We start from the raw sequence: 24693 nt of genomic DNA on the forward strand, positions 1-24693 counted from the left end.
CAAGTTCCTGCCTTGGGTGATCTGAAAGTGTTTGCGAGTGATCCGTACAGGAGACCCTTAGTTCTTCAGGATTTTCTCAGTCAAGGTCCTGAGTTGTCAGGCTTTTTGTGTATCTCCATTTTCTCCCAGTTGCTGGCCCTTCCACAACCATTGTGTGGATGCCCAGAGCCTCACACAGAGCCTGGCTAATCATTGGACAGAATTAGAATCTCTGCCAGAAATCACTATGAGGATCAAAGGATAATTACAGTGCTTTTTCTTCTTGGAAGACCTTATAAGTAAGGGTAGGGTGGGAGGGGGACGAAGAGATTTTTCTATGGCTTTTATTTATCCACTTTCTCTATCGTTGCCTCTGTAGGTCCCTCAGAACAGATTCTGAGAGTTTACTTAGAAGGTGCATTAGGTTCCCCAGAGAAACAGAACCAATAGAGTGCATGTGTGTGTTTGTGTGCCTATATAAAGAGATAGACACAGAGATAGAGGCAGATGGACATAGAGAAAATCTGTAGGGCAGGCCAGCAGTCTGGAGACCCAGGAAGAGCTGATGTGGCAGCTCTTATCCAAAGGCAGTCCGGAAGCAGAATTCCTTCTTCCTTGGGGTGGTGGTGGAGGATTCAGTCTTCTTTCTCTTAAGGCCTCCAAGTGATTGGATGAGGCCAACTCTATGGAGTGTACTCTACTTTACTCAAAGTCTAATGTCTGAAATGTTAATCTCATCTAAAAAACACCTTCACTGCAGCATCTAGATTGGTGTTTGACCAAACAGCTAGGCACCATAGCCTAGGCAAGGTGACATATAACATTAACCATCACAGCACCGAAAAAAGAGCCAGACGGGACACATGAGCTTGGTGAAGTGGGTATTAGAAGAGCAGAGGGCAAGGATTTTTCTCCACTGGGAGATTCTGAGCTGTTAGTCCCTATTTGGGTATGTGTATGGGGGGTGGTGTTGAAACTGTCTACTTGTTTTGTTGATATCTGCTCCAGTGGACAGGATGGCTCTTTTTTCATTAAGGCAATATCAGTTCAATTGCTTTTCAAGTTGATTTTGGGGAATTTCCTCACAGACTCCTTTGAGATAATTTGGGACATCCCACATGTCAACAAAGCTGGCTTGAGTGGAGTTCACTGTCTTCATTCCTCCACCAGGAAGAGGGGCTTCTACCTTTAGCAAGATGTTCTGTTTGAACAGCTGAGCCCTGGGATGCCGATAGGACCCTGGCCTAACGCTGCAGATCTCCCTGCACAATCCTGTTTTGCCTTCACACTGCAGTGTCCCCTCAGTGGAGACCAGGTCTGCAGTTCTGCCCATTGTGTCTGCCAAGCTGTCTGTTCATGATTTTATTTCTATGAACGCAAGTGTACACACGTGTGCCATTTATTCATGCAACATATTTTTTGCTCAGCAAAATGAGCTGTTGTACACCGGGCACAACATCTACCTCTGGAATTTGATTGCTAGATCAAATACCACTATCCCCACTTCTGGGGGCGGATCTGTAGTTACCAATCCCAATTTTATAGGAAGCTTCTCCTTCTAGGGAGCTAATGGCAGAAAAGAGCTGTAGGCTTTCATGTGATGGAGGAGGAGAACACAGGAGACACGTCTCTCAACTGTGCCATCAACTTGCTGCATGACCTCAGGCGACTCCATGACACATTTTGAGTTTCTTCATGTATAAGCTGGGTATAATTATTCCTGCTTTCGTCTTCTCACAGGATGTTGTGAAGATTGGATGGCTGTAACTACTCTGAAGCATTTAAAGTACCTCACACATGAGAAGTGTTCATTAATTGAAACTGGAGTGTTTGGGATGTCTATGGGAAAAAATCAGTAGCTTGGGAAAATCAAAACCCAAGGCAACATCAAATAATTCTAAAAATTAATAAGAAATACGGGATACCCGGTCATTCATCTTACCATTCAGGCTTGTGGGGGCTGGGGCTTTCTGAGAGGAGCTTCTCCCTTCCCATGCCATGTCCTGAGTATTAGAATGAAAAAAAAGGGCATATTATAAGAGAAAGTTTAAACAGAGATGGGTTTTTTAAAAATGGATTAATTCTTTGATCTGTCCTGACGTGACCATTTAGTCTAGCTCATTCCTGCATGGATGGAGTTGCTCATCTCCCTATATTTCCCTCAGGAAAGGATGTCTGCAAATCGACCTACCATGGCTGCGAACACATTTGTGTTAATCGTGGCAACTCCTACATCTGCAAATGTTCAGAGGGATTTGTTCTAGCTGAGGATGGAAGACGGTGCAAGAGTAAGTGATCTGAACTTGGCTTTCTGCTTGAATTTGATTTGGGAGCAATCGCTCTTTGGAGTATTTTCAGGAAACAAATCCCTCACCTCTGCTTCTTCCATAATGGAGCTTAACTGAGGCACCTGTGGAAAAACTTTTGGTTTTAGTTGAGAGTAAGTTCACTATCTGCCAAAAGGCTGGAGTGATCTTAGGCTGAATAAGCATATCTGGAATGAGAGAGGCAAGATTTGTGCTCTGCTCTGTACTGGGGAATTACATTCAGTTCTGGGCATTGCATTTTAGGAAGAAATAGATAGATCTAAGTTTATTTTTATTTTTATTTTTTTTTTAAAGATTTTATTTATTTATTTGAGAGAGAGAATGAGAGACAGAGAGGACGAGAGGGGGGAGGGTCAGAGGGAGAAGCAGACTCCCCGCCGAGCAGGGAGCCCGATGCGGGACTCGATCCCGGGACTCCAGGATCATGACCTGAGCCGAAGGCAGTCGCTTAACCGACTGAGCCACCCAGGCGCCCCGTATTTTTAATTTTTTTTAAAAGATTTTATTTATTTGACAGAGAGAGACACAGCGAGAGAGGGAACACAAGCAGGGGGAGTGGGAGAGGGAGAAGCAGGCTTCCCGCGGAGCAGGGAGCCCGATGTGGGGCTCGATCCCAGGACCCTGGGATCATGACCTGAGCTGAAGGCAGACACTTAATGACTGAGCCACCCAGGCGCCCCTAGATCTAAGTTTAAGCATTAAAAAAAAGCCCTTCAAAGTAGCAGAAAAAATCTTAAGAAAATTACTTTGTAATCGCAGAGAAGACCTTTCTAAACATGACATCAAACATAAAAACCATTTTTACTTTTATTTTTTTAAGATTTTATTTATTTATTTGTCAGAGAGGGAGAGCAAGCGAGAAAGAGCACAAGCAGGGGGATCAGCAGGCAGAGGGAGAAGCAGGCTTCACACTGAGCAAGGAATGTGGGGCTCCATCCCAGGACTCTGGGATCGTGACCTGAGCCAAAGGCAGACGCTCAACCAACTGAGCCACCCAGGTGTCCTAAAGCCATTTTTAAAAAAGAGAAAATACATAGTGAGAGATTAAAGCTATGATATCTTTTTTTAAAACCTGTTATCAGAGATCAAAAAGGTTGATGATTCCTTATGTTGACAAAGTATATTGTAATAGGCAGTTATAAATGTATCCCTGGGTGTCTGAATCAGTACAACATTTAGGAGGGCAGTTTGGCAATATTTTAAAGGCAATTCCACTTCTATTTGTATTATATAAATATATGGATACACACATACATACATACATACATATATATATCCTTTTGTGATGTTTAAATTCTGTTCCATGTGCATGCATTGTTTTTTAGAAAAAATATTTAAAGGAAAAGGATAATGACAAGCAAGATTTAGGAAGTTCAGTACGATGTCAAGTGAAAAATAAAGGAAGAAATTGGGGATCTTTGTAGAAAAAGACTTGAGGTACCATTCAAATACCAAAGTGACAGTCACTTCATTAGTGATTTATATGACACCCTGGGGAAGGAAGGAACAGTGGGGAGAAACTGCAGCTCAGCATGAGGACAAAGACACTTTCAGGGAAGCTGTGTGATTCGTTAGTTAAGATCATGAACTTCAGGTCAGACAGACCTGGACTTCAACCCCGATTCATACTACCTGTGTGAGCTTGGACAAATTATTTAACTCTCTGAGTCTCAGTTTCTTCATCTGTAATATGAGGATAACGCCTCACAGAATCGTCATGAGGAATAAAGGAGACCATGTATTTAAAGGGGCTTAGCCCAATGCTGGCACATCCCAACTGCTTGACAAATGGTAGCTCTTGTAACCAGCAACAGCAGAGATGTCCAGAGATGGGGCTTTACTGGCGAGGTGATGAGCGCTCCATCAGGAGGAGCGTTCGGGGCCAGGCTGAATGGCTCCTGGGTAGGGATATTATAAAGACGTAAGCAACAGGAGGGTGGTACTAATGACCTTTAAAGGTCTTATCCAACCCTGAAATTCTGGAACTCTGTGAAAATGAAGTTCTGAAGGCAAATCACAGACCCACTGCAGTCTCCTTAACTACAAAAAGAAAATGCCCAATAGAGTTGGAGCAACCCTCCTGCAAACAAGTAACCAGCAAGGGAGTTATCATTCTTCCGGAGTCTGAGAGCAGAAGTCTGGTCCTTCTTGTGCTGACATTCTTCCACTCTCTCCAGCATCCTTATTCCCCCGAGAAGCCTTTTGTGCCTCTCTCTGCATAGAGGCTGCAAGGACTGGTTCTGTTCTGTAAGAAAAGAGTGTGTGGGGAAGAGGAGAAAACAGACCTACTGCCGGACAATTATTCCAGTATTTCTGCAATCTGCTGGAGAGCCATGTGCATGCCACCTGAGAGTCTTTTATTTTATTTTTTTGATTCAAGTACAGGCTTTGAATGTAAATGAGGCTCTGACTTGGCCTTTTCCTCTTTTGCTAATAAACAATCAATAAGTTGAATAACAGGAACAAGCACTTAATGGAGAGAGAGAAGAATTCAACCCCCCCAACGAGACACACACAAACACACACACACACGTTAGCATGTTATTTGGGGGCCACGCACAGAAATAATTTTGCTTTTGTGTGTCCTTACTTTCTTATATCATTGTGCACCACTTTCAAATATTAGACAGCTACTTGATATCTAAAAGAGAGCATTATGTCACATACTGTAGACTGTTTGAAATGAGATCATTCATTTGGGAATCTACATTTTTTTTTACACAGCCCTAAATAACGAAAAGTCTGTCCACACCCAGATTGCCTAAGTATTCGCACAGAGCCTTCCTGTCAGCCGTCTGAGTTGCCTGAAGAGCTTCCAAATAGATAAAGAATTCGCAGTGATGATTCATGTCTAAGCTTGAATAGGTCAGTGGGGTACTTACAGGTAGGCTACCCAAAGGACACCGAGTCCTTCACTTCTTCCGTCCACAAGCATTTATTGAACCACTCGTGTGTGCCAGGTCTGGGGGCACAGAAGCGAATGAGACGTGGTCCTTGCTAAGGAGGAACTAGCAGAGCAGAGAGATGGGCACGTAATCAGGTAGCCAGTGTGCACGGTGTTGGGCTAACCGACTCCGCGGGGCTGGAAGCAACATCAAGTCAGGGATTTTGCCTTGGCCCCTATTGCAATCCTGCTGTATCTACTGCCTTGCATGAAGCAGGTGCTCCAGAAGCCAATTTTTGTCGAATAAATTAGCAGTTGTTAGGAGTACACAGAGAGTCACGAATACAAGATGGGTGACTAGGAAAGCTCTCTGGATGACTGAGCTGAATTTAAGAATTTCCTTCTCTGCCGTCTGTCCGAATGCCCCCACTGGGGTGATGGCACCCTCCTGGAGTCAAGTTGTAGGAATCTTTTGGGTGCTGTCAGGCCCTACAGGGTACTCTACACACAGTCCCTTGCAGACTTGGCTGTCAGTGACCCAGAGTACAGTGTGGGCCTGGTTTCCCTGACAATCTGTACCTCTGTCGTGTGATTTTGCTTGTGAAAAAGACTTTTTATCAATTTAACAAGCCACCGAGAAAGGCAAATATGAAAATTATCATGGCTCGTGACTCTCCCAACCCCTTCAGTCCGTCCTGTGTATTCTCTAAAGAACCAAGGTGGTTTTCCAAAGTGGTTCTGCCTCCAACTGAAGCATACTTGTCTTCTACTTTAAGTGAGTTTTGGTCATTTGACCATCTCAACTTTCCTTTCCTTCCTATAGGATGCACTGAAGGCCCAATTGACCTGGTCTTTGTGATCGATGGATCCAAGAGCCTCGGAGAAGAGAATTTTGAGATTGTGAAGCAGTTTGTCACTGGCATTATAGATTCCTTGGCGGTTTCTCCCAAAGCTGCTCGAGTGGGGCTGCTCCAGTATTCAACGCAGGTCCGCACGGAGTTTACCCTGAGGAACTTCAACTCGGCCAAAGACATGAAAAAGGCCGTGGCCCACATGAAATACATTGGCAAGGGCTCCATGACGGGGCTGGCCCTGAAACACATGTTTGAGAGAAGTTTCACCCAAGTAGAAGGGGCCAGACCTCTCTCCTCACGGGTGCCCAGAGTGGCCATCGTGTTCACGGATGGACGGGCTCAGGATGACGTCTCGGAGTGGGCCAGTAAAGCCCAGGCAAATGGTAATAAGGGATGGAGATGTGGTGTACATCACTCTAGGGTCAGGTTTCTTAAACTCACTGGGTGGTCACAGGTGGTCAGGCCATGGGTGAGAGTCTCTGAGCTTTGGGAGAAGCTGCCTGTCAAGCGCGGATACCCCATTCCTGCACTGCCACCTAGAGGCCGTAAAGGGCCCCGCGGGAGTTTCAGGCCGTGGGAGGGATGAGCCCCGGCGACTGCGCTGGTTGGCAGTCTACACCCCCACACCTGCGATTTCCTGGCCAGCGTGTGACCTCCAGTGGAGAGGAGCGACTCTGCACGTGCTCTTTAACCACAGACGAAGACACAACCGTTCCCAAACACTGGTCTGGTTGCTTTCGGATGACCTGAAGGGTTTGGTAAAAATAGATGCCTGGTGGGAAGAACTTTTACTGATACTTTTTTTTTTTTTTTTTTAAACCAGTGCTTCAGGTGAACACTCCGAAAGCGCAATAGCTTTATGATAGTGAATACCCTTGTGTTTGTAGGAGGCAAAACTTAGCTTTTGAGAAAGTCAAAATGTTGGAAGAGATTATGACTAAGTTGTTAGGAAAGCAAAGCCTGTTCTCTGAGGTTTTCCTGACTCATGTATAATGTGGGGGAGGGGAGGACTGGAAGTTACTTTAGTTGTGCATAGATGCAGAGCGTGGCAGAGGAGCGTGACCCTCAGAAAAGGAACCCAAAATCTAGGATGGTTGGTAGAGCCTAGAGTAAGGCGAAGTGACTGGATTCCTTGGGGAAATGAGAAAACTTAAGGTTTTGAAGCAGTTTGCTTGAAAGCTACTTTCTTCAAGAACTTGTTGAGGGTATTTTGCTTTAGCAAGTCTTATGAGTGGGGAAAGGGTATGCAGACCAGGGCTTCGTCTAAGATGTTATGGGCCCAGTACCTAGACCAGGCCTGGCATGTAGTCCATGTGTGACTAATACTTGCTGAGTAAATGAACAAGGAGAGAAAGTACTAGCAATTCCATTAGTGAATTCCATTCCTCCTCCCAGAAAGGCTGGCTCACACTGACATTCACTGTTTGTGAAGGAGTCCATTTTACTGGTATTGTTTACCTCATTATTGATACCTTTTTCTCTAGCCCAATAGAATAGTAGCCACAAAAGTTTCCTGTTCTGAATCCTCTGAGTGGACTGTAAAAATGGCTGCCATACCCAGTTCCTCTGCTTCCAAACCAGCTTGAGAGCTGACATCAAATCCATTAGCCCACCTAGCCTGCATTTTTAAAGTGTACTGAGGGAAGTATCTTGTCTCCTTTTATTTGTTTCATTGAGATCGGTCTACCTTACTCTTTCCCCCATTCAGATTTCCACCAATCGCCCAAGGGCACGTGGTAGAAGAACCTGATGTTTATTTGGTTCCAAAATCAACAAAATTTACCTGAACTGATATCCTCTGATGAATTTAATTACCCCTACGCATAACTAATATAATCTTAAAATAGTAGTTATCCTTTTTAGGAAGTTTGCATGAAGTCACTGGGCTCCCAGACAAAGATGTTGAACTTACCTATTGACCCTACACAGACTTAGAACAAGGCATAACTCTTGCCCCTTGGCTTAGAGAGCCATTTTTATGTGTATTTTTTAAATCCAGCCTAATGAATTAGCCAGAACAAGATATCAGTGCTAAAAAATGTTGAAAATGAGGAGAATTTAAGTTCTTGCTGTGTTTTACTTTCAAGCGAAGCATATATGGAGGAAGGGAGTCTAATGATTTCTGTTGTTTAGAAAAGCTTTTGGAGCAATCTCACATCTCTGTTGATATCTAAGGTTGGTACTTGAGTTTATTCTTTCTTTCTGACATGGGGGATTTCCAGTGGTCTGCAGATTTTCCTTTTCAGCTCAGCACGTCCTCATAAGGCTTTGTCCTTTCAAGACAAGTGGGTAGAATGCAGCTTCACCTGCACCCACCCCCCATCATTAAAGGTTCCTATCCTGTACCTTTGGGAAGTAGAAACTAGGTTAGAAGGTCATAAATTGACCTGCTTCTTAGAATTCTCCCAGAAGAGATTCCCATTTAGTAAGCAATAAGATGGTGCTTTTTTCTACTTTATCCCCAAGGCTAATTCAGGCAAAAGTTGAAGGTTTGTTCCATGACCTTGCCCAGAGCTGAGCAACAGGTTGGTGGTCTAGCTCCCAACCTCCCCTAGATGCCTCACCTTCCCCTTATTGGAACCCCCTCTTTTGTTCATAGAGCCAAAATAAAAATGGTGGAAAGATAAAGGGAGGCTCACCTGGACCCCTCAAGTCACACCACCTAACATCCACCTGGCTTTAGGTGCGGTTCACACAACTTCCAGACCCTGGGAACACAGCTCTAACTACCTTGTTCTTCATTTGCTCTGCAACTTAGGCATAACTATGTATGCTGTTGGGGTAGGAAAAGCTATTGAGGAAGAACTACAAGAGATTGCCTCTGAGCCCACGGACAAGCATCTCTTCTATGCTGAAGACTTCAGCACGATGGGAGACATAAGTGAAAAACTAAAGAAGGGCATATGTGAAGGTACCGTAGCTGACCTCGAGGAGAGCTCTTCACACAGGGCAGCATGAACCCTTGGATGAGAAATGCTCAACCTATTCCCCCCAAGTGCTCAGAAAAGTGCCTCCCTGGTGTTCAGGGCCAGTAATGCCTGGAAACACTATGCACAAAAAGGGGAACAGGAGAGAGAAAAGACGAAATTAACAGCTAGCATTGCATGAGCACTTGCTCTGGGCTCGGCAGTGTGATAAAGATTCTGACACACCAGCATACTTAATCCCCACAAAACCCCTATAGAAACGATCATTTAACTAAGACACAAACATTACACATGTCACAGAGCTGAGGTGCAATTTCAGGAGATGCCTGTAATTGGAGGGGAAAGGGAGGGTAGTCCTTTCAAATGTAAGGAACGCCTGGCTGCAAGGAGTGCTTTGTTTACAGAACACAAGCCTGCCCTTTAGAATCTAGATTTTGTTCTGTCCCAGAGCTCTCCGTGCTAATCTCATTGGGCCAGGATGCTCACATAGAGCAGCTCTGCCCCGGCTCCCTACTCCTGTCCCAGGTTCAGTCACCAGTCAAACCCCAAGCGAAGTGATGTGTTTTACTCCTCTGAAGGAAAGAACAAGAGGGAGGGGGATGGGGAGGGAATGCCTTTCAAACTTCTAATGCGAGGAGAGATTTCACCTCTAGGCCGGTTCCTTCAAGCTGAAATGCCTCCTGGAGCTGTTGTCCCTGCAGCTTTAGTCCTTGGTCAACGTGAACCTTTCTCCCACCCCACCTTCTAGGCATGACATTTAGGGGGGCATTCTTAACTAAGAGGCACTTAAAGGGTCCAGGTTTCTCTTATTAGAGAATGGCCCTAGAGTGGTCTTGGATTACCCTGGAAACCAATTGCTTTTTTGAAACTGGTGTTACCAAATAAAACCGAAACACCCTGGGTGACAGCAGGTAGGTGGGGAGCTGGTCTGGGACGGGTTTCCTAAGGAACACACACACATGCAGACAACTATTGTTGGTCATCTTTTCCCTCTCAGCTCTGGAAGACTCTGATGGAAGTCAGGACTCCCCAGCAGGGGAACTGCCAAAGAGGGGCCACCAGCCAACAGGTAAAATTCTAAAAAGCCAACAGGTAACTTTTAAAAAGCCGTGTTTCTAGAACCTTTGGTGGATGCTTCCAGCATGGTTTCCCCCAGACAAAAGTCATAAAGAAGTGAAAGTCAGTAAGATTTGAATTATGTTAACTATGGCTTTTTTTCCTCAGATAGGAAACATTTACTCTATACTTTAAGCCATATTCGGTAATAGCCTCTCTCTACTGACAAGTCTTTTGCCACAGTATGTCCCAAAGTAAAGCTTGTACCACAGCTAGGAATACCAAGTACGTTACTCTGACCGCTGACGGCTTGTTATAAGCACAACTGTGTTAAGCAGGTTTGACTTCAGTTTTCTTTCTCTTTACAGAATCTGAGCCAGTCACCATAAATATCCGAGACCTACTTTCCTGTTCTAATTTTGCAGTGCAACACCGATATCTGTTTGAAGAAGACAATGTTTCACAGTCCACACAAAAACTTTTCCATTCAACAAAATCTTCAGGTAATTCCAAATACAGTCTTGCTACCAGGTGGCTCGATACCAGCCTCTTAGCTTGCCACCCAGACTCAGCTGCAAGGAGGAAAGGAAAGGAGGAAGTATGAGATGGGAAAGGGGAAAAGAGAAGGGCTTAAGTGAAATGAGAACTAGAAAAATTAACTGAAAGAAACTGGAGTAGCCTTCCCTGCTACTTCCCTAATGGCAACTCTCAGTGTTGGAAGCCCATGCGGCCCTCTCCTGGAATTTACTGGATCTGGCTGCGTGGAAAAAGTTGAACATTTCTTTCATTTTGGTTTCTCCCCTATGCTGACTCAGTCTTATTATTATGCATCTGGGAAGTCTGGTGAGTTCCAGAGGTGAGTGAACACTTTCCATGTGCTTTCTCAGGAAGTCCTTCGGAAGAAAAACACGATCAATGCAAATGTGAAAACCTTATCATGTTCCAGAACCTTGCAAATGAAGAAGTGAGAAAGTTAACACAACGCTATATCCTTTTCTAATACTATGCTTGTGTGTGTGATGTGAAGAATTTCACCGAACTTCACAAATAGTGTCCCTATGAGTATGTATTAAATGAAGTTATTTCCATAAAGCCAAGAGTAGTGAACTCCTAGAAAGGCTTTTTTCTTAAGCAACCTGCTAGGTGTTTGAAGGCCACGGGCAAGCCAAGCTTCGTGGCAAGCTTGGGTCAAGCACTTGGTTGCTCTCTGCTGTTCTAGGGGTTTAGCAGTGAGGCCAGCCAGTCAGTATGCCAAGTAAAGAGAAACAGATTTAAAACTCAACTCTCTCTCTGCTGGGAGGAAAAGGAGGATATGTACCAGGTCTGATCGCCATCAAAGGTACAGTAAGTCTAGGCAAAGAATGTAGAAGGATGAGGTTTCAAACTCCCATCCAAATTCCAAACCTTTTGGGGGCGCCTGGGTGGCTCAGTCGTTACGCGTCTGCCTTCGGCTCAGGTCATGATCCCAGGGTCCTGGGATGGAGCCCCGCATCGGGCTCTCTGCTCAGTTGGAAGCCTGCTTCTCCCTCTCCCACTCCCCCTGCTTCTCCCTCTCCCACTCCCCCCTGCTTGTGTTCCCTCTCTCGCTGTGTCTCTCTCTGTCAAATAAATAAATAAAATCTTCAAAGAAGAAAATTAAAAAAAATAATAAAATAAGTTCCAAACCTTCCTTTTGGCCCCAAGCCACGCTGCAGCCACAGCTGGTAAGCATGTGGTTTCTAGAGGACTGGGGTTTTTTGTTTGTTTGGCAGCAGAGATCTTTTATATCAGTACTCTAAGATGAAACATTCTATCAAGGGACAGCAGAATCCAGTGATTCATTAAACCAGTATTACACATAAAAGGAATGGTTTGAGATAATGGAGAAATGAGGATTCAGTGTTTCCCTACTGCCCGCTGCTCTGAACTCTGAATTACAGTGAGCTTACTAGAGCTGGCTCCTATCTATCTCAACTAGCCTCTGGGGAAAAGGTTCAATTCCGAACTCTCTCTGTGCCGATGGGTTTCTATCATAAGGAACAGATGTAGCAATTCCCTTTCTGAAAGCTGGAAATATGCTCCCCTAAGTAAAATAATCTGACAGTGGTTAATGGAGGTGACGAATCCAGGCTCTCATTCTGCCAAGGGGACTGGCAGAGGGTATTACGGAGCTTACGTGAAAACAGATGCTTGTTCTAATGCCCCTCTCCTCTCCCTTTCCCCACCCCACTTCTGAGGGTCTGCTTCACAAGACAAAGGAAGTTATAGATAAAAGAGCACAGGTCAGAAGTCTTCAAGGCTGCTACCCTTTGGCCCTATCTGGCTTCGCAGGTGAAAACTGCCCAATCTCTTTTCTCTCGTGACATCATCTCTTATTAAGGCCCAATCCTTCTCTTCACTACATTCCCAAAACTGTCACTTCTGGCTTCTAAAGGTATGTTATGGCAAACTAATTTACAAGCAAGACAGGTGTGAGTAGAATTAGAACAAGTTTTTTTAAGAATTTCGGGGCACCTGGGTGGCTCTGTTGGTTAAGCCTGACTCTTGATTTCGACTCAGGTCGTGATCTGAGGGTTGGGAGATCGAGCCCCAACCAGGGCTCTGTGCTGGGGGTGGAGCCTGCTTGGGATTCTCGCTCTCCCTCTCCCCCTACCCCGCCTCTTCCCCCCACGCACACATTCTCTCTCAAAAAATAATTTTTTTTTTAAAGATTTTATTTATTTATTTGAGAGAGAGAGAATGAGAGAGAACACATGAGAGGGGATAGGGTCAGAGGACGAAGCAGACCCCCCGCCGAGCAGGGAGCCCGATGCGGGACTCGATCCCGGGACTCCAGGATCATGACCTGAGCCGAAGGCAGTCGCTTAACCAACTGAGCCACCCAGGTGCCCCTCAAAAAATAATTTTAACTGAACTACTTCACTTTGATGTTAAAAAGTATTTAACCTGAAAGATTTGTAGTCTTTTTTTTTTTTTTTAAGATTTTATTTATTTGGGGGGGGAGCAGCAGGCAGAGGGAGAGGGAGAAGCAAGCTCCCCACTGAGCAGGGAGCCCGATGTGGGGCTTGACGTGGGGCTCGATCCCAGGACCCTGAGATCATGACCTGAGCCAAAGGCAGACACTTAACTGATGAGCCACCCAGGCGCCAAGAGATTTATGGTCTTGATAGCATGTGTTAAATGGCTTACTATAAACCTTCAAGTCAGAGTTTAAAAATTTTTCCAAAAGGGAAAAACCAAAGGCTTGTATCTTTCAGGACAGATTTTTATGTAGCTAAATCAAGCTGTATTTGAATGTAAATAAAAATAGGCAATTCAGATTCCTCTTCCTTAATTTGAGAGTCACTAGAAGAAATGACACAAAGGATGGAAGCCCTGGAAAATCGGCTGAGATACAGATGAAGATTCGAAATGCTCTACGTATTTGTCCATCATTGTATCAAGCGTTACAATGAAAGCAGCTTGAGCCCCAAAGCTCAGGCTATTGCTACGTCTATAAAGTTGTAAAGTAAAACCTAACTAGTACTGAGAAAGCTGGTTTGCTATAGAACACAAAGGCAAAAGTACACGCTAACTTGTATAAATTTGAGAAAAAGTCTTTCAGAACCCTAAAATGAGATTATCAAGTGAGAACAAACAAGTTATGCAAGATATTCTGTAACATACTGTGGACATGATTTGCTTTTGCCTTGTCCCACCTTTGAGTGCTGTGATCTCATTTGACTACAAAATAGTTTGCAGTCTTACTTCTGTAGAACACTGGCTATAGGAAAAGCTATTTTTTTGTATTGGACTTTTATCTTGATATATGTATATGGATGTATGCATAAAATCATAAAACGTATGTACTTGTATAACAAGTTGGATTTTTTTATACAATATTAAAATTCACCACTTCAGAGAATGATATTCTGCCTAAAATTCCTAGTTAACTTTGAATGCAAGGTATGTGTATATGGGAAATGGTCAATATGCATTTGAAAAAAAAAAATGTTGAATCTCATTGGCCATCTGGAAAACACAGGTTAAAACCATCAGCTTGGCAAAAATTGGTGTCTGACTACAGTGTTGGCAAGGATGAAGAAAATGGGGCTCTTGTACACACTACTAGTGAGAATGCAAATGGGCATGCTCTTTGGAGGATAATCTGTCAATACCTAGTAAAACTGAAAATGCACACAAGCCGGCACTCTAGCAGCTGCCCTCACAGGCATCTAACTAGAGGACTTTAGCACATACACACAAGGAGACCCGTACAAGAATGTCACCTGAGTCTGTAAGTCACAAATTGAAAATAACCTAAATCATCATCAGAAAGGGAACTGATAAAATTGTGGTGTGGTCCCTACCATACATTTAAAAGGAATACCATACATTTAAAAGGAAGACACTAGACCTACATGTATACACAATAAAACTCAAAGATGAATTTTAAAAAGCCAAAGGTAGGGGCACTTGGGTGGCTCAGTCAGTTGGGCATCTGACTCTTGGTTTCAGCTCAGGTCATGATCCATGATCTTGGGGTCCTGGGATGAGTACTAGAGTGTGGCTCTGTGCTCAGCAGGGAGTCTGCTTGGGGATTCCCTCTCCCTCTGCCCCCTTGCCCTGCCCCAGCTCATGCACTCTAAAATAAATCTCTAACAACAACAACAACAAAAAGACGACCCCCAAAATGACATCCTTCCCATGGAAGCTACTGTATTTGAGGCCAAATGATATTTTTTAAACAGAACACCTTCAAAAGCTTATATTTAAATATTTCAAGATGAGTGTTTTCATCAGACTGTTCTCCCAAAGGGCAGTGTGGTAGAGTGGGAAGAACATCTCCTAAGCTTCAATCTTACCTGCAAATCATGATTCTCTCCAAATATAAAAGTTGTGATCCAAAGTATTAAACCTTCAGTTTGTATTTGTATTTGAGTCATCCAATTGATCCTGAACAGGATTTCATTAGTAAGTACTGATTTGGGTTGGCATTACCTTCTGAGAGGTACTCCTAGTTCAGGCATTGCTTCCTTGGCTCAATTGTACTTCACGTTCTGTTGAGTCCCAGCTCCCTCTAGTGGCTCTAGACTGCACCTCCCTACCCCTTTATTTTTAGCCATTAAATGTATTTAATCATAGAGTTTTCAACTTTCTTCATCTTGGGGAGAATGCCTTCAAAGGAAACAAAGGCCTCCATCCAATCAGTCAAATTTACATATTAATCCAAGATATTTACTTGAAGATGGTCTAAAATCTGAAATACTTCCTCCTTTTCCTTGTTTTGCTATCTGTATGTGTTAGGTGTAAAGGTTTTACATTCAGGTTTACTGTGGTGACCTTTACAAGCCTTGATTTCTTCATCTGTCAAATGGGACGAATAGTACTAATAGTACTAATAGTACTAGCTCACTGGATTAAATGGGTTAATGTGTACATTACTTAGTAAAGTATCATTTTAAATACTCAATTATTAGATACTATTGTTTTTATTCTTCAGCAGCCCATGATATCTGACACAAAGATGGTAATTTATGTATATGTTGAGTGAATGAATGAATGCTTTGCTTACCTTATCTAAGTAAAGTACTTTGGCAGATTCCCACTCCTAAATTATCTTTTGAAGCAAACAGGCAGGAGGTAGTAAATTATAGTAAATGTATAGATGTTCAAGACCTACTATCAACAAGATGAAGATGAAATTCTGGCCTAGAAAGCCACAAGCGTATCAATGAGAATTAAGTAAATGTTTAAGCCCTAAAAGTCATTATTCACCCTGGTGTTTGAACTCATAAAAGTGATATAAAGTTGAGTCTGTCCTCTAGAACCTTAGTGAGAAACAGGTGTGATTAATGCCACAGAAGTTCTATGGTAACTCAGAGGCACCCAATCTAGACTGGAAGAGGATGTAGAGGTAGGCCTGGAAAAGGAGGGCAAAGGGGAAGGAAACCAGATGCCACTGCAGACGGGGGAGCCCAAGTGTTAAGAGGCAGCTGGAAATAAGATTTGCAAGCAAAGAGAATTGTTTTCCATGAACCAGATCTTCCCAAAGGCTCAACTAATTGCATTCAGGACCAGCCTAGTTTGGTTTCTTCACGTACCTTTTGCCCCTGCCACGATACCATACCAATTGCAATTAACACACTCCACAATAACCAGCCTCTTTTTTGGGACATTTCTATCTCCAGACCTAACAGGTAGCTCAGTACAAGTATGGAGTAAATCCAGTTGGCTGGAATTTCCTGCAATTCCCCGCATATTAGAGATTCCCAGCCAGACACATTACTTTGATTATAATCAGAAAATAACATTTAAAAATACCAACTTAGGCCTTCCCAGATCTTCCTGGCCAGTGGTATTTTCTCTAATTCTGGCAGCATTTTAATAGCACTTCATCACAGCTGTCCCAAGCCAGAAAGAGTGAGGTTTCCCATCTACAAGCTTTAAACTCCTTTTCTCTGAACTTTAAATTCCTTTATTCTTTTTTTTTTTTTTAAAAGATTTTATTTATTTATTTGAGACAGAGAGAATGAGAGACAGAGAGCATGAGAGGGAGGAGGGTCAGAGGGAGAAGCAGACTTCCTGCTGAGCAGGGAGCCCAATGCGGGACTCGATCCCGGGACTCCAGGATCATGACCTGAGCCGAAGGCAGTCGCCTAACCAACTGAGCCACCCAGGCGCCCTAAATTCCTTTATTCTTAAACAATGAGTGCACAAAAAGCACATATAAAGGCAAAAGCTCAATGACCTTATAGCACAATATCACCACATAGAAACCCCTAGAAATCACAGAATTATTTCCCAGAAGCCATCATTCCAAAATGCCTGCAGCCCACAGTCCTTCAACAGAACCATTACAAAGAAAGGGTACACTGGTACCTGCAATATCGTATTCTTCAGGGACCCCCCCCTTAGGAGATTAAATTGTAACAAGTCAACCTGGAGGGAAAAACAATCCAAAATTAACCCAAATAGCTGCAAGCTCAATTTGAAAGGCAAAATTTACTAAGTAAGTAGAAAATAAGCACACAAACTTCCTTAACCCAAAGAAACATTTTTTTTTTTTTAATTTTTTTACAAAGACAAACATTTCTAACAACTATGGAACAGACTAATAGGGCATTAGAGACCAGCACGCAATTCTTTTCAAGGACAAATTTTAAGCATTTTAAAACACCTTGAGCACAACAGTCTCTGGATATTAAAATATGAGCACTTTGGAACATTTAACAGATTTTCATATCTCTGTGGCTCTTAACCAGGAGATGCTCCTTTGAAAACGTGGGGTAACATTTGGGGGTATCATTACAACATGGAAAACCATGAGAAATATCCTGCAGTATATCCAGTCCTCCACAACAAAGAATTGTCCCATGGAAAAATGTCAGTAGTGCTCCCAAATTGATAAAATACTGAGTAACTGAACAACCAGTAAGAAAACCAGTTGGTAACAGCTATTCTTCCAATTGTATCTACAACCTCAGATTAACTTCAGACACAAACTAAAATCATGCAATATTAACCCATTCCCTTACCTATAAAACTGGGAATTTGACTCATCCATGGTTGTTCCATAGTGACTAAAAAGGGAGTCTTGTGACTCCAAGTTCAGTAAATACTGGACGCTGACATTCCATATGGTGTATAGATGGCATCCTCATCTCCTATGTCTCACTCATCTACTATCCAAAACTGCCTACGAGAGCTGAATAAGATCTTAAGTCCAAAAGACATGGTTATTTCTGACACTGTTGCAGCCCGAGAGCCCAGCACAGATTGTGTATACTCTACCAGCAACATTTGACTCTGTAAATCAGGATATATCTAAATCAGTATTTTTCCCAAAATAACTCCTGGAAATGTCCCAAAGGAAATAACAGATTTGGGAAAAGGATTCCCATCAGACATATTTGGGAGACATAGTATGCAGTTTCCCAAAAATCTGAATGCCAAATACACTTCAGAGTGTATCTTCTAGGAATAAAATGATATAAAACAAACTTTGGCCAACTGTGGACTTAGCACTTACTGAAGATCTGGGATTCTTCTGAAGTGCTCCAAGTACAGATCTTCTACCTCAACCACTACACACCCTTAGGAAAAATCCGTCTTCACTGAAGTTCAATAGAACTTTTCTCAGACAACACAAAATTCTGGGAGGGGAGTACATATTTCATTTAATCCTCTCTGCTACTCAGATTTGTAGATTTAAGCTGGGATTACAATTCTGTTTAAATTTTGGGTATTGATCTTTGCTGCCTCTCAAACTCAAATATAAAATGCCAACAGTATTAACAATTTTAAAAGACTGTAATCTTTTAAAAATCTAGTAGAGGAAAGGAACTCTGCAGTCCCTTTACAAAAAGGAAAACAGAAACTGGGACACATAGCTCTTAACCCGAAAGTCTTGCCACCCCATCTAACTGCCTCATCCTCTCAAATCCTATCTTTAGGAAAGTGTATGGAAACAAAAAGATATAAAGAAAAAAACTGCAATGAATACAGTGTTTTTAAAACAAGCTGTGGCCAGTTTTATTAAAGAAAAATTCTGCATGATTTACTTTTCACCAGTCTGTTCTGGCATGCTTCGAATGATATCAGAATCACCTAGAAAATAAAACACAATAGTTTTACAATTCATTTAATCACAACTGGTAATCATCAAATTAGCAATGGCTATCTTCAAAAGTTGTGACACTAGCTTTGCTGTCATTTCTCAAGGATAATCAGATACCAAGTCACAGGCATTTCCCGTATATGATACATCATATAATCAGACTTGGTTTATCACCAGCATTGATAAAACCAGACCTAGGGAAAGAGCTAGGTCTGGGGACACATGCATGGTCTTAATATAGCGAATGTTTAGCCTGCCCTGATTATTACAAAATCAGAACAGCGAGAATATTCGCAGTATTTTATGAATTAAAAACTCATAAGTTCAAAACATAACATGATCTGTATTTGTAGGCACTTCTTCTCAACTTAATTTCTTAGGCAGCCAATAAGGACTCCTCTCTTCTACTATTTCACCTGATTACTCTCCACCTTTATAACTTCACCTTTACCAAGGTCCTAAATTATTTAAGTGCTTCAAGCAAAATTCATTTCAAAGTAAAAAAAATCATTTATAACAAGATCTATTACAGTGTACTGATATTATCAATTCTCTGTGAAATAAAACTACAGGATATCCCTTGCTCTATCCAAATTCTCAATATCTGAACCTAGGAACCATAGACATTGTACAGCAAAGAATACCTATAATTACATTATAAAGGAAAAAAATTATTCTATGACTTAAAAAACATACCTGGATCAATGATAGCCAGGGTGCATACTCTGTAGTATTTCCCACATGCTGTGCCCAATTCAATATTATTGCCACTGTAGTGATGGACACCAGTTTTGGCCAACATGGCATAGTATTCTATTTCAGATTTCCTTCAGAAACCAAAAGACAAATAAATAAATACCATAACAAGTGACTGACAGATAAAATGTTACTACTTTTGTCATTAGTTTTAATGTTGGTAAGGCTTTCCAACAGTAACTAAACCAGTTGTTACTCTTTAAAAAAAGTACCACATCCATTAGCCAATACAAACCATCCTTCCCTTTGATCCCTTATATGAAATGGGACAATCAGCAAGTATCTTCTATCTATGTTTAAGACTATAACTATGCTCATGAAAAAGAGAGTAGGATGTGAAATAAAAGTATTTACTAAGCAATTACTAGTCACCAGACACTTTACATTATCTAATTCCACAACCTCTTAAGTAGTATATATTCCTTTTTTTTTTTTTAAACTAACGAAGACATTCAGGCACAGAATAGTAAGTGGAGGTTCCAGAATCCAAACCCATGTTATCTTTAAAAGATAAGCTATTTCTTTGTCTGGTGCTCTGAATCCTAGATGAGGAATATTACTTACACAAAGCTAACATTTCTGTGTCAACTGAGTAGGTGGACATTAAGGGTTTTACAAATCCTTCTGAAGGGAGTCCTAACAGATCAGTACCACTACTCAAAGTATGGATCCACAGATCCAGCAGTAATGTGAGTGCTTGTTAAAAATGCATAATGTCAAGTCCCAACCCAAACCCATGAAATCAGAACCCAAATTTAACAAGATTAGCAGTAACTGTACACATTCACGTTTGAGAAGTACTGCCACAGAAGATAAGCTTGAAGACCAAACCATGGGATGGGATGGAGGACAGAGCACTCCAGGAAAGCCAATTATGTACAGACACCCTATATAAAATCTTGTGAGCAGGTTATGCATTACCACAGAAAAATCAATGTGCTGGAGGGAACTGATCACACCGCTTATATTCTGCACAGTCCAAGTTTCTTTACCTTATTTTCCATACTAAGTTCAATTTCAAAACAGTGAAGTCAAGCAAAAACTTGGGGAATTAGGAACCTGCAGCTCCACGGCCAGCCTGAACTTTTATCTTAGCTTTTCTACACTAAAAAGAGTTCGAAAAATGAAGTATTTTAAAGAAATGACCAAAAAGGCAGGACACAAAACACATGGTGAAACAAGTATGTGTCTGTGCTTCCCTCCAACTTTGATGTTCTGTGGTTTTTACCCCTCTGCCACACATTTTTCCCAAAGATGAGCTTACACAATGAGAGAACATGATGGAGGGCCGGGGCTGTCAGCCCCAAACACCACGAAAGAAACCGTAAATTCTTCTGCAAGTGCTCGCTTGTAAAACAAATTTTACATAAAACCGAGTTCGTACTACCCAGATTGCCCATGGTAACACTCCTGGGTATTCACTCCGATCAATATACAGTGGGCGACACACACACCCTCAAGGTTCCTTCGATTACCTCAAGGCTGGGCAGTTGTTGGCGAGGATGACCAGTTTCGCTTTGCCATGTCTGATCATTTTCAGAGTCTGCTTGTACCCCAGCACGTACTTTCCACTTTTCATAACAAGCTGGAGCCTGGAGTTGATCGACTCCAGCGACTTTTTCTACAAAGCAAACATTTAACACGGATATTAAGGCCTTTTTTTTTTTTAACCATCTCAAAACAGCATCCAGCTTTCTGGGAGCCGAGCCCTTTAATAAACCTCCCAAGTCTAGGATCCTAAGTCACTGAGAGGACCACTCGGTTTCCTCTCGGGCCCCTCCATGCCAGTGGGCATGCTGTCTCCCCAGTGTGCTCAGATCTGCCCGCCCGGGCCAAGACTCATTCCTCCACGTGAATCGGCTTCCGGCCCTGGCGCGTTTCACTCACCGTCTTCTTTGCGGCCACCATCTTCCTGTCTTAGATGCGGGACGGCCCCAACCTAGAACATACAGAGGACAGGACAGGAAGTTTAGGATCGCAGCTCCAAACGGCAACGCGCAAACGTCGGCCCCGCGGTGCCCACTCACCAAAACCAGCAGCCAAAATGGCCGGGAAAGGAAAAGGAAAGAGTTCCCACAATGCAAAGCTCTTCACCGCGAAGCCTGGACGCCGGAACCGGAAGTAATCCTCAAGCGGAAGGGGCGGGGCAAAGAGAGGAGGGCCGTTGGCTGCTGCTGGTTGTATGGTTGGTTAGAATGGCGGCAGACCCGTACTCTTACTCTTTGCTGCGGGCCTTACAGTTGTGTTAGTCTGTTGCTCCCAGCTGCGAACTCAGGAACCGGGGAACGTTGAACCGGGTGGGAGTTGGAGAAGCCGACTGAGAGTGAGGCGGGAGGGACGGTGAGAAGGGGCGGCGGCGGCTGGACCACGGTCTTAGTGCGGCGGAGCTCATCTATCCCGAAGCCGCGGCTCTTGGAGGGGACTCCGGTGCGCCTCAGTTCCTGGGTCTACCCTCCCGCGTCACTTCCACGCGGGCCGAAGCAACTGTGCGCCCTGTCCTGCCCTCGCCCAAGTTGCCGGCCTCTTTCGGAGAACGGTGGCGCCCCGCGCTGACTTCCCCAAACTCACCTTTTTAGTGGCGGTGTTAGCGTAACCTTGTAAACCGAATCTTCACAGAGCAATAAACAGATCTCTTTGACAAATCTTTTTGTTGTGAACGTTGGGCCTTGATATAAACGTCCAATGACGGATCATTAAAAATAGCGAGCGCAGAGCGTCTCCCACTAGTACCCAAAGAGTGTAAAATCGGACCAGTAGGTAAGCAGTCATCGTATGTCAACTTTTAGGAATATATCCTACAGAAACAGTCACAGTTTCTCAAAGTCATGTGAACAAGGATATTTATTTCAGCATTAATTTTAATAGCAAAAGAAATTAGAAACATCAAATGCTCATCATTCTTAATGTATGTGTTTGTATATGCATAGAAAATTCAAGTCTGGAAAGCTAATCATCAAAACTTACCACTGGATAAGGTATGAGGAGAGTGGGTGATGAGGAGAAGACATTTTTTTACCTTCTATATTTCAGTACTACTTGAATTATTTTACAGCATGCATTGTTATGTAAAGTTCCTTTTTAATAATAAAGTGGTGATTTTAAATAGGTCTTGTGAAACACCAGTTGTATCTGAAAGCAGTATTTCTGAAAGTATGGCTCCCAGATCACCTGATTGAGAATCACCTTGAATTCTGACTCTTGGACCCCACCCAGGTATGTAGAAGAAATCTCTGGTGGGTCATAGGAATCTCAGTTTAATATGCAGCTTTGGGGATTCTTACGAATACTAGAATTTGAGAAGTAATGAACTAAAGAATGAGGGGCACCTGGCTGGCTCAGTTGGTACAGCATGCAACTCTTGATCTTGGGGTCCTGAGTTTGAGCCCCATGCCTGGGGCAAAGGTTACTTTCAAATAAACACAAAAAACTGAAGAATGAGATAGCCAAGTTGGGTTTGAGGCATGCCTGCTTAGGTAAAGACAAAAACTAAATAATGAAGCCTTATACTTATATATTGAGCCATATATTTTCAAAGCTTTTTAATACTTTCTCCCAAAGTGATCAGGATAGATATTATCCCCATTTTAGAGATTAAGTGATTAAAGTACTTGATAAGACTTTGCTGGGGTGCTTTTCGCTATACGATAACAAGTTTCTGGTTCTTACTATATATGTCCTCGCTATACTTTAAAGATCCAACGATCTTAATATGGTTTTGTACTGGAAGCCAGAGAAGCTCAAAGCACTTATTTTATGTATGAAACGTGACCACAAAATGTTTGAGAATTCTTCTTAGGGAATCTTAACTGATTTTGCCGTATCTCTTTGGAGACAGACTTAGGTTCTTGGTTTTTCTATTTAATATATGCTTGACTTGGGGCAAATTGTCTAAACTCCCTAAGCCTCAGTTTCTTCATCAGAAAACTAGAATAATATGTTTACCTCGTAGTATTGTCGTGAGGATCCCAGTAAACGTAATGGTGTAAAAATCACCTAGCATTGGGCTTTGTACAAAACAAATGTGCAGTGAATATTAATTCTCTTCATCAGTCCAACTCCCATCTCTTCAATCTTCCTACCACAGCCACCTGCCCACACCTAAAGTCTTTCACAACATCACAAAACCTATACACTAGGGGAAGAAACACCATGCAAAAATGACAGTCATATCTTTTGACTCAAGAAGATTTTATAAAATTTTCCACACTTGTATTTATCAGAGCAGGAATTGGCATACTTTTTCTATAGAGGCGAAGAATAAATACTTTAGGCCTTTGGGGCCATATGTTCTCTGTGGCAACGACGCAGCTCTGTCATAGCACAAAAGCAGCCACAGGCAATAGATAACAGCTGTGCTCCAATAAAACATTTACAGAATCAAGCGGCCGGCCAGATTTGGCCTGCAGGCCAAAGTTTGCTGATCCCTGTGTTAAAAGATTACTCTTACTATTATTAAAAATAACTGCTTTAAGTCATGTCCTTCTTCCAAAGAGATGTATGTTGAAGTATATATGGATGAAGTGTCATGATTATCTGCAACTTGTTTTTGAATCGCTAAAATAAATGTAAAAATCTAAAATAAATGAAGGTAGGTAGAGCAAATGCAGCCAAGTGTTAACAACTGTTGAATTTAAAGTGGAGGGTATATAGGTGGTGGTTGTAGTATTAAACTTTTTTGAGTTTCAAAATCTTCATAATAAAAAGTTGGGAAATACATATGCTTTAAGAAGGGATTTTGCCATCTAGATATTATTTTGTTTTTTCTGGGTATCAGTCGGTAGCATTTCAGAGTGATTTTGAAAACATATCAACAGGTAAAAGTGATAGAACAGAATTAACACAAGGCTTTGGTTTTCATTCACCAAAATTGCTGCTCCAAGTTTCTGAGAACTGCAGGCACCTGCATTCATTGTGCTTTTGGTTTATACTTGCTATGGGAATTAAAAGTGACAGGCTGCATTCCCTGTTAAAGCAAATACTAACAAGTTCATCTGATATTCATTGGTTCAGTACACTGGCCCATCCCTTATTGTTAAGCAGTTAAAACTATCATATTCATTATCATCAGCTATTAGTTATTCAGTGTCCAGATTAGGAAGCAGCCCATTAGTACAGGTGACCCTTGAACAACTCAGAGGCTAGAGGCACTGACCCCCCATGCATTTCGAAAATCCATGTATAACTTTTGACTCCTCAAGGACTTAACTACTAATAGCTTACTGCTGACCAGAAAATCCTTATCGATAACATAAACAGTCGATTAATACGTTTTATTTTTTAAAGATTTTATTTATTTGTCAGAGAGAGAGAGAGCACAAGCAGGGGGAGTGAC

The 24693-nt window shown here is 42.4% G+C and overlaps 2 protein-coding genes and 1 non-coding gene across 6 annotated transcripts in view; 1 reads left to right on the forward strand and 2 right to left on the reverse strand.

The window, feature by feature from the left end:
* Positions 1-13976, forward strand: part of MATN2 (matrilin 2) — a 116608-nt gene extending 102632 nt beyond the window's left edge. For 2 of the 3 annotated variants that reach the window (XM_021688685.1, XM_044914654.1), the window contains 7 exons: positions 2145-2267; positions 6014-6427; positions 8803-8955; positions 9969-10040; positions 10396-10530; positions 10915-11013; positions 13353-13976. In XM_021688685.1, coding sequence (XP_021544360.1) covers positions 2145-2267; positions 6014-6427; positions 8803-8955; positions 9969-10040; positions 10396-10530; positions 10915-11013; positions 13353-13408 — 1052 coding nt within the window. In that variant the 3' untranslated portion in view covers positions 13409-13976. The remainder of the gene's footprint in view (positions 1-2144; positions 2268-6013; positions 6428-8802; positions 8956-9968; positions 10041-10395; positions 10531-10914; positions 11014-13352) is intronic. The other variant, XM_021688686.1, reaches the window with a different exon arrangement.
* A 4516-nt stretch (positions 13977-18492) lies between these two features.
* Positions 18493-21442, reverse strand: RPL30 (ribosomal protein L30). 2 transcript variants are annotated; one of them, XM_021688261.1, is made up of 5 exons: positions 21389-21442; positions 21249-21300; positions 20837-20982; positions 19302-19432; positions 18493-18595 (listed from the first exon to the last, which is right to left on the reverse strand). In XM_021688261.1, exons 2-5 carry the CDS (start codon positions 21267-21269, stop codon positions 18546-18548), a joined length of 348 nt encoding a protein of 115 aa, XP_021543936.1. In that variant the 5' UTR covers positions 21270-21300; positions 21389-21442; the 3' UTR covers positions 18493-18545. The 2 variants fall into 2 exon arrangements, with proteins under 2 accessions (XP_021543936.1, XP_044770199.1); XM_044914264.1 differs by lacking the exon at positions 21389-21442 and having other exon boundaries at positions 20837-20976; positions 21249-21381.
* LOC123324740 lies at positions 18771-18902 on the reverse strand. The gene has a single exon (XR_006540007.1). It is a non-coding gene; the product is annotated as a small nucleolar RNA SNORA72 (small nucleolar RNA).
* Positions 21443-24693: the final 3251 nt, after the last annotated feature.

The sequence above is a fragment of the Neomonachus schauinslandi genome, chromosome 4 (genome assembly GCF_002201575.2).
Source record: "Neomonachus schauinslandi chromosome 4, ASM220157v2, whole genome shotgun sequence".
In the NCBI taxonomy this organism is placed as follows: Eukaryota; Metazoa; Chordata; class Mammalia; order Carnivora; family Phocidae; genus Neomonachus; species Neomonachus schauinslandi.

Bases quoted from the DNA above. Each gene is read 5' to 3' on its own strand.
- RPL30 (XM_021688261.1), bottom strand. From the start codon at position 21,269: ATGGTGGCCGCAAAGAAGACG. The intron at 19,433-20,836 runs GTAATCGAAGGA...TGGTTTCTGAAG, and splicing joins AACAACTGCCCAGCCTTGAG to GAAATCTGAAATAGAATACT. The intron at 18,596-19,301 runs GTATGTTTTTTA...TTTATTTTCTAG, and splicing joins CCTGGCTATCATTGATCCAG to GTGATTCTGATATCATTCGA.